Source organism: Oncorhynchus tshawytscha, linkage group LG22, assembly GCF_018296145.1.
Source record: "Oncorhynchus tshawytscha isolate Ot180627B linkage group LG22, Otsh_v2.0, whole genome shotgun sequence".
In the NCBI taxonomy this organism is placed as follows: Eukaryota; Metazoa; Chordata; class Actinopteri; order Salmoniformes; family Salmonidae; genus Oncorhynchus; species Oncorhynchus tshawytscha.
In genome coordinates, this window is record NC_056450.1 from 40,745,087 (window position 1) to 40,757,339 (window position 12,253).

General features: G+C 42.8%; 1 protein-coding gene across 1 annotated transcript; it reads right to left on the minus strand.

Moving 5' to 3' along the window:
• Positions 1-2,748: 2,748 nt before the first annotated feature.
• On the minus strand, positions 2,749-11,060 carry LOC112221358 (ATP synthase F(0) complex subunit B1, mitochondrial). The gene is made up of 7 exons (XM_042304255.1): positions 10,917-11,060; positions 10,057-10,093; positions 8,381-8,523; positions 5,789-5,952; positions 5,246-5,371; positions 4,660-4,839; positions 2,749-3,000 (listed from the first exon to the last, which is right to left on the minus strand). The coding sequence occupies exons 1-7, from the start codon at positions 10,942-10,944 to the stop codon at positions 2,923-2,925; spliced, it is 756 nt and encodes a 251-aa protein (XP_042160189.1). The 5' UTR covers positions 10,945-11,060; the 3' UTR covers positions 2,749-2,922.
• Positions 11,061-12,253: the final 1,193 nt, after the last annotated feature.

Genomic DNA, 12,253 nt, shown 5'->3' on the forward strand with positions numbered 1-12,253 from the left:
CGCCCGAACAAGGAGAGGGACCGAACACCGCCCGAACAAGGGGAGAGGGATTGAACACCGCCCGAACAAGGAGAGGGACCGAACAAGGAGAGGGACTGAACACCGCCCGAACAAGGAGAGGGAGAGGGACTGAACACCGCCTGAACAAGGAGAGGGACGAACAAGGAGAGGGACTGAACACCGCCCGAACAAGGAGAGGGACCGAACAAGTCGTGGCAACTCAAGTAAAAGTAAAAGTCACCCAGTAAAATACTACTTGAGTAAAAGTCTAAAAGTATTTGGTTGTAAATATATATATAAGTATCAAAAGTAAATGTAATTGCTAGAATATACTTATGTATCAAAAGTAAGTTATTTTGGGTACTTTTGTGTACTTTTTCACTCCCCTTTACTTGTGATCGAGTATTCAGTATTAAAAGCTGAGACAACCATTATAATTCCAGACTTTATTCAGTATATGACTTACTAGTAAAAGGAAACCAAGAGGGAACAAGTTGTTACACAAACACTTGGCATCAGTCAGACACTGGTTAATCACTACCAATGTGTTTGTCCATCTCTATAAATCACTTGCCATCTTCTCTGTTCACACACCAGTTCAAATCCAACACAATAGGTGAAGGACTAAGTGTTTAAGGTGAAATAGTTCACATAAGATAATGTTGACAAGAAAGTAAATCATCAGTGAAGTAATGTATGAATTGTGAAGTGATTGAGTGTCATTATTTATAGTAGGCCTATGAATCAAATGAATATTTCAGGTTTAAAAAGTGTTGGTTCCATGTTTTATGAGCTAAAATGAAAGCTCCTAGAAATGTTTCATTACGCATAAAAAAAAGCTTATTTCTCTCAAATAATTGTGGGAATTTAGCAGTATGTCGAAACCGGCCTCACATCCGCATACCACGTGTAACCACGCCACCCCAGGACCTTCCAAATCCTGCTTCTTCACTTGCGGGATCGTCTGAGACCAATCACCTAGAAGCTGATGAAACTGTCAGAAACCTTTTCAGGGAAGGTTATCTGCGTGCTCGTCGTCCTCACCAGGGTATTGGCCTGACTGCAGTCCAGCGTCGTAACCGACTTCAGCGGGAAAATGCTCTTCTTCAATGGCCACTGGAGAAATGTGCTCTTCACGGATTAATCCTGGTTTTTACTGTACCAGGTAGATGACGTGTATTGGCGTCATGTGAACATCAGACAACTGCCTTGGTAGGAACTAATGGGGATCCATAATAAACCCCAGGAAGAGTAGCTGCTGCCTTGACAGGAACTAACAGGGATCCATAATAAACCCCAGGAAGAGTAGCTGCTGCCTTGGTAGGAACTAATGGGGATCCATAATAAACCCCAGGAAGAGTAGCTGCTGCCTTGGCAGGAACTAACAGGGATCCATAATAAACCCCAGGAAGAGTAGCTGCTGCCTTGGCAGGAACTAAATGTGGATCCATAATAAACCCCAGGAAGAGTAGCTGCTGCCTTGACAGGAACTAATGAGGATTCATAATAAACCCCAGGAAGAGTAGCTGCTGCCTTGACAGGAACTAATGGGGATCCATAATAAACCACAGGAAGAGTAGCTGCTGCCTTGGCAGGAACTAAATGGGGATCCATAATAAACGTGAATACATATCGTTTCACTTAAAACTACCAAAAACTACAAAGCTCATACTATTATTTTATGGTCTATCCCTCAGACATTACAGTATCTTATACCTTAAATCATGAAGTCCATTATTACCTGTGAAAATAGCCTTTGTCCTATTCACTGGTTCATGATCAACCTGCTCATATTTCACTGTTGGCATACAATGTTTAAGGCAAAGCATCCCCAAACCAATAGGCAGGTAAAAAGCACAAATATCCAACCTTGACTTCCTGCTTGGAAACATCACAGTCAAAGTCAACCTGAGTGGTAGGGTGTATTCAGTAAGGCGAAAATCTTATAAAATATATTAATTTCACAATAATAACATAGTACATGTTGAAAACCAGATTCCTTTCTCTATAGCTTCCACATGGTGTGAACAGGCTTTAGACTAAGTTTCAGGCTTTTATTCTGAAAAATGAGCGAGAATGATCACATCGCGTCAGTGCATAGCTGCGTGTCCCTAGTTTTGCATGCGCAACAGCTTGGAGCAGACATTTTCTCTCGCTCTCCTATTGAAAAAGCAACGGTCTGGTTGAAATATTATCGATTATATATTGTAAAATCAACCTGAGGTTTGATTATAAAAAAAAAAACGTTTGACATGTTTATGAACTTTACGGATACTATTTGGAATTTGTGTCTGCCCCGTCGTGACCGCTCGAGCCTGTGGATCTCTGAACAAAACGGGCCAACCAAATGGAGGTATTTTGGATATAAAAATAATCTTTATGGAACAAAAGGAACATTTATTTGTGTAACTGGGAGTCTCGTGAGTGCAAACATCCGAAGATCAAAAGGTAAGCAATCCATTTTTATTGCTTTTCTGACCAATCTATTTTGCTGCTAGCTGTTTGTAATGTTGTCTGCTGAGAGAGATGTCCTCACATAAACGCTTGGATAGCTTTTGCTGTAAAGCTTTTTTGAAATCTGACACCCCAGGTCGATTAACAAGCTAAACTGTGTTCTGCTATATTGCACTTGTGATTTCATGTAAATTAAATTAATTTTAGTAATTTAATTTCACGCTCTGCAATTCAGCGGATGTTGACGAAAATGAGCCGGCTAACGGGATGGGTGCGCCAAGAACACCAAACTAGAACCGAATAAAATGACTTTTATTTTATGATCAGTTGACATGTACAGTATACACACACACCACACACACACACACATATGGACAGACCATATATGGTTAAAGAGGAAATAGTTTATTTGAAATGAAAAAACAGTTGGGGTTCAGGAGAGAAGGTCTAGACTGTTACAGTGGTGAATTACACAGTGGCCTTAGCCTGCTGGACTTTAGCCAACAACTTCAGGTCTGTGATGCACTTGGCAATACTCGTCTTCTCCTGAAACACAGAGTGAACACGTTCTTTGGTTACTACATGATTCCATAGGTGTTATTTCATAGTTTTGATGTTCTCACTATTATTCTAAAATGTAGAAATAAAGAAAAACCCTTAAATGAGTACGTGTGTCCAAACTGTTGACTGGTACTGTATATAGACCTACCCCTCAAATACATACACACACACACATCCTTCTATACAGCAGTCAAATCCATAATGTTCCTGTTAAGGGAATTTTTATCAATGATGACTAATTATGTATACATTTCAATCAGGACTGACTAATCAGAATACTATTATGTTACTGTAAAAGTATGAATTTTCTTTTTAATCCTAGTACTGAATATAATGTGTGTAAATATAATCAAGAATTAGAACAATGACTGTCTGATCCTTGGTACAAATGAATGAACTATAATCGCCAGTCTGGCTAGAAGGCTTATCTTCACAAGCATGACCTTGGCTCGGTCATATATTATCTTAATAGGGAGAGACATGTGAGAACCATACAGCCATTGTACTAGAGCGGAGATGACACGGGTCGGTACTGAAACTAATGACGTCATTTTAAGTTTATAACCTGTGGTAAAAATGTGTAAGGAGCAGTACTCTCGTGATTAAAGGCTGCTGTTTGACTTTAAGACTGGGCTCTGTCCATTTTTATACTAATAAGGGTCATACAAACCCTTATGAATTGACAGAGTGTTTAATTTGAATTGGGTGTTAAAACAGAGGAATTTAATTCCTACAACAGTTCCCCATCTCTATACTGACTATACACACTCCAGTCAAATCCATAACGTTCCCCATCTCTATACTGACTATACACACTCCAGTCAAATCCATAACGTTCCCCATCTCTATACACACACACTCCAGTCAAATCCATAACGTTCCCCATCTCTATACTGACTATACACACTCCAGTCAAATCCATAACGTTCCCCATCTCTATACTGACTATACACACTCCAGTCAAATCCATAACGTTCCCCATCTCTATACTGACTATACACACTCCAGTCAAATCCATAACGTTCCCCATCTCTATACTGACTATACACACTCCAGTCAAATCCATAACGTTCCCCATCTCTATACTGACTATACACACTCCAGTCAAATCCATAACGTTCCCCATCTCTATACTGACTATACACACTCCAGTCAAATCCATAACGTTCCCCATCTCTATACTGACTATACACACTCCAGTCAAATCCATAACGTTCCCCATCTCTATACTGACTATACACACTCCAGTCAAATCCATAACGTTCCCCATCTCTATACTGACTATACACACTCCAGTCAAATCCATAACGTTCCCCATCTCTATACTGACTATACACACTCCAGTCAAATCCATAACGTTCCCCATCTCTATACTGACTATACACACTCCAGTCAAATCCATAACGTTCCCCATCTCTATACACACACACTCCAGTCAAATCCATAACGTTCCCCATCTCTATACTGACTATACACACTCCAGTCAAATCCATAACGTTCCCCATCTCTATACACACACACTCCAGTCAAATCCATAACGTTCCCCATCTCTATACTGACTATACACACTCCAGTCAAATCCATAACGTTCCCCATCTCTATACACACACACTCCAGTCAAATCCATAATGTTCCCCAACCCACCTGCTGGGGGGTGATGCTGGTGACAACGTTCTTCTCCACCCAGTTCACCATGTGTTCCTGCTCCATGCGGCGGTGAAGGGTCTGCAGGGCGATCTGGTAGTCCAGCCTCTTCTTCACCTCATTGGTCACCATGTGGACCCTCTCCCTACGGTTGGTCTCCAGTAGCATGGCCACGTTGTTCTGAGGTGAGGTGAGGTGGGGTGGGGGGAACAGAGAAGACATTAGCACACCATCTCATGCTAAAATCATACCAAGACGTTAGGGTCTGGTTTCCCCAGAAACAGTTTAATCCTGGATTTTTTTTTTTTTTTTTTTTTTTTTAAAAACACTTCAACAGATATTCTCCATTCACAATGCTTTTTAATTCGAGTTCACGCTTAATTAAATCTGTGTCCTGAAATACCAGCCCTAGATGAAGCTTTCTCCTGGACTGAAGACCATGTTAAAACAGGTCTATCAAAAGGCTTTTCAAATTGGACTGATTTGACCTCGTCTGATTTGACATGTGTGGGTTTTGAGCCCAGAGTTTAACTCCTCTTTACCATACAGACGAGACACGTGTTCTAACGTCAGTTAACCGACTCACCCTCTTAGCGTCGAAGAGCATCTGTCGTCCCTCTGCTCTCCACTGCTCCTTCTTCTCATCCAGGACGGCCTGAGCCAAGCTGGTCATGGCCAGGTCCTTCACTTCCTGAGCCTTCTGCACTTTCTCCTGCAAAAACCAGAACACACAGCCAACGTCAGAGGGTCATAACCAGAACACAGGTAACAGAGGGTAAGGGTCATAGGTCAGCTATGAGACTACGAGGCTCCGAGGGACACAGCATATGGACAGTTTGCATAACATATGAAATGTCTCAGGACTGGTGACTTTAAATAAGGGAGGGGCTAAAAGCCTCAATAGAAAGTTCAGTAGAAACGAGGCTGTGCGTTAACATGGTGCATCTTTTCAGTACTCCAGAGTAGAAACACTGCTGGGGGGGTACTGGAGGGAGTCGGGGCTGCTGGGGGGGTACTGGAGGAGTTGAGAAACACTGCTCCAGAACTACTACAAAAGTCCAAAAGATTTACGACAAGAAGACCTGCAATTAATGATCAAACAAACTCAGGAGGACAATAAATTCCGCACCTCGTTCAGTTTGTCAGCAAAAGCCGCGACGTCGGGGCCGAACTTCCTGACACCGTAGATGATGACCGTACCCATGCAGGCAGCAGCGAAGGTCTCGTGGTTGATGATGTAGATCTCCTTGGAGAGAATGTATGTGAGCAGCCCAGCACCCAGCATGTAGGGGCCTGGAGACAACAGGAGTGGAGATGCCAACGTTTATTTAGTATCATTTATAGAGGAGAAGAGCAAGAGAAGCAAAACAGGATTTGGTTTCGGAGCTGGTCACGGGTGCACCTCAGACACGCTCAAGGTCCTAAACGATATCATAACCGCCATCGATAAGAGACATTACTGTGCAGCTGTATTCATTGACCTGGCCAAGGCTTTCGACTCTGTCAATCACCACATTCTTATCAGCAGACTCAGTTTCTTAAATGACTGCCTCGTCTGGTTCACCAACTACTTCTCTGATAGAGTTCAGTGTGTCAAATCGGAGGGTCTGCTGTCCAGACATCTGGCAGTCTCTATGGGGGTGCCACAGGATTCAATTCTCGGGCCGACTCTTTTCTCTGTATACATCAATGATGTTGCTCTTGCTGCTGGTGATTCTCTGATCCACCTCTACGCAGACGACACCATTCTGTATACTTCTGGCCCTTCTTTGGACTCTCCTTCATTGCTCCTTTGCACCCCAGTATCTCTACTTGCACACTCATCTTCTGCACATCTATCCCTCCAGTATTTAATTGCTATATTGTAATTATTTCACCACCATGGCCTATTTATTGCCTTACCTCTCTTATCCTACCTCATTTCCACACACTGTATATATACACCTTTTCTATTGTGTTATTGACTGTACGTTTGTTTATTCCATGTGTAACTCTGTTGTTTGTGTCTCACTGCTTTGCTTTATCTTGGCCAGGTTGCAGTTGTAAATGAGAACTTGTTCTCAACTGGCCTACCTGGTTAAATAAAGGTGTTCTCAACTGGCCTACCTGGTTAAATAAAGGTGTTCTCAACTGGCCTACCTGGTTAAATAAAGGTGTTCTCAACTGGCCTACCTGGTTAAATAAAGGTGTTCTCAACTGGCCTACCTGGTTAAATAAAGGTGTTCTCAACTGGCCTACCTGGTTAAATAAAGGTGTTCTCAACTGGCCTACCTGGTTAAATAAAGGTGTTCTCAACTGGCCTACCTGGTTAAATAAAGGTGTTCTCAACTGGCCTACCTGGTTAAATAAAGGTGTTCTCAACTGGCCTACCTGGTTAAATAAAGGTGTTCTCAACTGGCCTACCTGGTTAAATAAAGTTCTCAACTGGCCTACCTGGTTAAATAAAGTGTGTTAAATAAAGGTGTTCTCAACTGGCCTACCTGGTTAAATAAAGGTGTTCTCAACTGGCCTACCTGGTTAAATAAAGGTGTTCTGAACTAGCCTACCTGGTTAAATAAAGGTGTTCTCAACTGGCCTACCTGGTTAAATAAAGGTGTTCTCAACTGGCCTACCTGGTTAAATAAAGGTGTTCTCAACTGGCCTACCTGGTTAAATAAAGGTGTTCTCAACTGGCCTACCTGGTTAAATAAAGGTGTTCTCAACTGGCCTACCTGGTTAAATAAAGGTGTTCTCAACTGGCCTACCTGGTTAAATAAAGGTGTTCTCAACTGGCCTACCTGGTTAAATAAAGGTGTTCTCAACTGGCCTACCTGGTTAAATAAAGGTGTTCTCAACTAGCCTACCTGGTTAAATAAAGGTGTTCTCAACTGGCCTACCTGGTTAAATAAAGGTGTTCTCAACTGGCCTACCTGGTTAAATAAAGGTGTTCTCAACTGGCCTACCTGGTTAAATAAAGGTGTTCTCAACTGGCCTACCTGGTTAAATAAAGGTGTTCTCAACTGGCCTACCTGGTTAAATAAAGGTGAAATAAAATTACAAAAAAAGGCTGTAGGAACCTGGGGGTGAAAATAGAACACAAGTGAGGAGAGTGTCAAGGGGAAAAGTAGATGGGAAGGGAGAGCGGATAGGAGGAGGAGAGGGGATGGGGAGGAGAAGGGAGGAGGAGAGTGTCAAGGGGAAAAGTAGATGGGAAGGGAGAGCGGATAGGAGGAGGAGAGGGGATGGGGAGGAGAGGGGATGGGGAGGAGCGCGGATGGGGAGGAGAAGGGAGGAGGAGAGTGTCAAGGGGAAAAGTAGATGGGAAGGGAGAGCGGATAGGAGGAGGAGAGGGGATGGGGAGGAGAAGGGAGGAGGAGAGTGTCAAGGGGAAAAGTAGATGGGAAGGGAGAGCGGATAGGGAGGATGGGAGGGGATGGGGAGGAGAGGGGATGGGGAGGAGCGCGGATGGGGAGGAGCGCGGATGGGGAGGAGAAGGGAGGAGGAGAGTGTCAAGGGGAAAAGTAGATGGAAGGGGGAGGAGGAAGAGGGGATGGGAGGAGGAGAGGAGGAGTAGAGTGAAAGTCCATGGCCACATTCAATCGGCAAATGTTGATTATGTAGATAAATACGTCATGAATACAGATTAAATGATTAGTTATTCAACATGTCAGTGAGGCATGTTTGTTCTACATATCATTTTTCTATCTGAACACTGCTCCAGGTTTGTGGAAGTTCTGCTGACCTGTGACTCCAGTCTTGGGGTACAGGAGCTGGAAGATCTCCTCAGGGATGATGCCATGGCGTGTCTTGCCTCCCTTCTCTGGCAGAGCAGGGACTGGAGCTTGGCTGTTGGGGGACGTGTGGAGGTGGGACAGCTGGACCAGCCTGGGAAGACAGGCAGACTTTATTGTAGGAACTATGGTGAGGACGGACATGTAGAACTTCAATGTAGAGTTCAAGGTCCCCATTATCATTTTGTCACCTTTATTTAATTTATCTAGTTTGCCAATTCATATCAAAACTACTGGACCATTAAAATGACATATCTAGTGTTGTGAATTGGCATTAGAGAAAGGGGAATACCTGGTCAGTTGCACAACAATGCAATGAACCCGAAATGCATCTTCCGCATTTAACCCAAACCCTCAAAATCAGACACAGCCTTAATAAATCGCCATCCATGTCATCAGTGCCCAGGGAGCGGTTGTTGTTGGGAGTTAACTGCCTTGCCGGCTCAGGGATTCAAACGAGAGACCTTTCTGTTACTGGTCCAACACTTAACGCTCGGCTACCTGCCACCCGTGGTTTTATACATGTAAAACAAGCATGTGTCTCTAGATTAGGCTGGGTGATATATCAAATTCATTTCATTTTTAGCACGATGTTCCAAATGCCTGTCTGGAAAGAATCAAGGTTTTTAATGATCTCCTTCCGTGCACTCTCTCACCCCAAGGCCCTCACACCAACAAAGATGAGAGATCACTTCTTCCTCTCTGACAAGGGGTTTCAACTCGCCTTTGAGGTTTTGTCCAACAGAACCGGTCAAGTGGACACAAACACAATGACATCGTTTTACTGTAATAGAGGAGAACATAACCTTTTTTAAAGAGGTCTCAACTCCCAAAACATAGAATTAAGTAGACCCTACTAAAACGAGAGCATCATTGAACATGATTGTGAGAAATTAATGTTCAGCATTTTAGCCACATATTGTTACTTGCTAGCTGTCTAGTCTGTTTTATAAAAATATGCATTGAGCATAAAAATATTTGTATAAGGAATTGGCATCTCGTTCTCATTCTGAGAAATAAGCATCTCATTTAGGTAGGCCACTTGGTTTCAACATCTAAACAAAATGAACAGGCCGTGTTGTTCAAACAGCTGGAGACAGACATGAGGGTGTGTTCATAACAGTTCAACTGTTCTACCTTGTAGCAATCAAATAGATCCAAGTTGGCCAATGGAGCGGCAGGAAGCCTAGCGGTTAGAGCGTTGGGCCAATGGAGCGGCAGGAAGCCTAGCAGTTAGAGCGTTGGGCCAATGGAGCGGCAGGAAGCCTAGCGGTTAGAGCGTTGGGCCAATGGAGCGGCAGGAAGCCTAGCGGTTAGAGCGTTGGGCCAGTAACCAAAAGGTTGCTGGATCGAATCCCCGGGCTGATGACAAGGTAAAAATCTGTCGTTCTGCACCTGAATAAGGCAGTCAACCCCACTGTTCCCTGGGGCGCCGAAAACGTGGATGTCAATTTTAAGGCAGTCCACCACACCTCTCTGATTCAGAGGGGTTGGGTTAAATACGGAAGACATTTCAGTTGTACAACTGACTCGGTTTGAAATGCAGTGTACTGACATTTAATTGTGTAATGTTTACTTAGAGAACGTCATGTAGCTTTATGTTAAAGTAATAATAACAAGTGCATACCCAGCGCCGAGGGGACCACTGCTTTTTACAGCATTAGCTGGAGGAGAAAAGAACAGTCAAAAATAATTTAAAAAAAGACAAGAAACATGTTGAACGTCATGAATTTACGAATCAATGAAACATGTGACTGAAAGAGGCTGCTCTGTTGCTAAAAAAAAAAAAAAAAAATCATTCACATAATGGTAGAGAATAATATGGAGTTTTACTTATGCAGTCAAACAGAGTGTGCGCCAGGGAACTGTATCCACATACAAGCTTTCGCTGGCCAACGTCAAATCAGCTGTCAAGTGCAATAGCCACGACATCTACAAGTGTTAGTACACTAACCGTTTGTTAACCGTCCAGGACTCGACATGGTGCCTAGTTAGCTAGATAAATACCCAAATATTTTTTTTGCTAACTAGTTGTTTAACAAACAAATACCTACTTCAAGACACCAATATTATGCATGATGAACTTGCACGATGAGTTGCCAACTGTCAGTGAAGTTAGCTATGCTAACAGTTTAACTGTGGAAGGATTGACACCTTTCCCAACAAGCAAGGACAGTCTGGCTAACGTCAAAAACAATGTTACCTTGACATTTACTGTAACTAAATAACGTTAGTTATTCCAAAATATGGGTGCAATAACTACCCAGATTGGACAAATAAAGAATATTTTTGCCACGTAACATTTACGGTTTGCTAGCTATATTTACCCTGTTCTTGCTAGGTTAGCATGTTGCTCATTCAATTGTGATTGAGGCCTTCTCCTCCAGACTTTACCCTTCAGCTTTACATTTCAAATCAGCCACACTTCGTGACATTACTATTGCTATTTCAACTCAATAGTATGTATGATACGCTGACATTGCATACCTGAAACGAAAACGATCCTAGACAGCATTGGTTAAACGAAAAAGTGCCAAGTCTTAGATTTCCTGACCACCTTCTCTTCGTGCCCTTCTACTGCTAGAGACCGTCAAACGTCGCGAGATTATAAACGGGATTTGAAGGTCACTGTTTTACAAATTGTCCTGTTGTTCAGTGTTTAATCCACTAGGTTTCACACAAGTGAAATAGATATGACCTTTGCTCGCACGGGATATTAAGTTATGAAGCTCCTAAATATAGTTGCAGTTGAAATTTGTTTTGAGCGTTATGAATAGGCCTAGTTTGAAAGCACAGTGTTTCAAGTCCAGAGGCAATCAGCCCCATGTTATTTTCAAAACACACACACACAAAATAATACATTGATGGGAGTTTTACAGTGTATATGCATCATGTCCAGTAGTTACATATTATACCAATTTACAGTACGTACAGAAGAACATTCCTAGTACATAACACCCAGCTGACCAGTCTCGCTGAGATGGGGAGAGCGGAAAACGACCAAATAGCTACCTTCTTACACCCAACTACAGTGTCAACAGGGCATGGCAGTCTCTAATCAATGGGTCCCACCAGTGTGTGGCATCATTGGAGCTACAGCTTGTTGGTGAGATAGAGGAACCTGCATGACGTGGTTCCCCATCCCTTCCACTTCCTGAAAAAACATGCAAGACAGAAAGAGCGACTTGAGAAAGACAGAACATCAACAAGGAGGACACGGTTTAGAAGACAGAGAAAGCTTGGGTTTTTTCTTTTTTCTTTTTTTTACTTCACAACTGCCTCTTCAGGATCCGTTACTTCAAACAATATTGATGACTGACCAGGTAACATGTACATATCTTAATAAACCTCCCTGTAGTCGTGCTTCCCTTCCCTACTGAAACTCTGTTGTCATAGCAGCCAGAGAAATGTCTTATTTGTGTGTAACTATCTTCTTCAACTTGCTTTTGATACATAAAGCCTTTTTAGCAACTGACAGATGTTTATTGTGCCATTAGTTTTACAAACTTTCTGTGTTATATGTACACATTTGTCAAGTTTCAGGAGCGATGAGGGAGCTCCCTGTCAACTGTAAAATGCGATGAGAGAAGTTGAACTGTGAATGGTTTGAGACCTGTGGGCAAAGAAATAACAATCAGTCGCAGGCTAATTATACATTCCCCTGATCTGCTTCTCGAGGTGCGTGTCATTTACTGATTGAGTATCGACCACAGTATCCACCACAGTATCCACCCCGTTATCCACCCTATTATCCACCCCGTTATCCACCAGGTTATCCACCAGGTTATCCACCACATTATTCACCCCGTTATCCACCCCGTTAT

Bases quoted from the DNA above. Each gene is read 5' to 3' on its own strand.
- LOC112221358 (XM_042304255.1), bottom strand. From the start codon at position 10,944: ATGCTGTCTAGGATCGTTTTCGTTTCAG. The intron at 8,524-10,056 runs GTATGCACTTGT...CTGTCTTCCCAG, and splicing joins AGTGGTCCCCTCGGCGCTGG to GCTGGTCCAGCTGTCCCACC. The intron at 5,953-8,380 runs GTCAGCAGAACT...TGTTGTCTCCAG, and splicing joins CCCCAAGACTGGAGTCACAG to GCCCCTACATGCTGGGTGCT.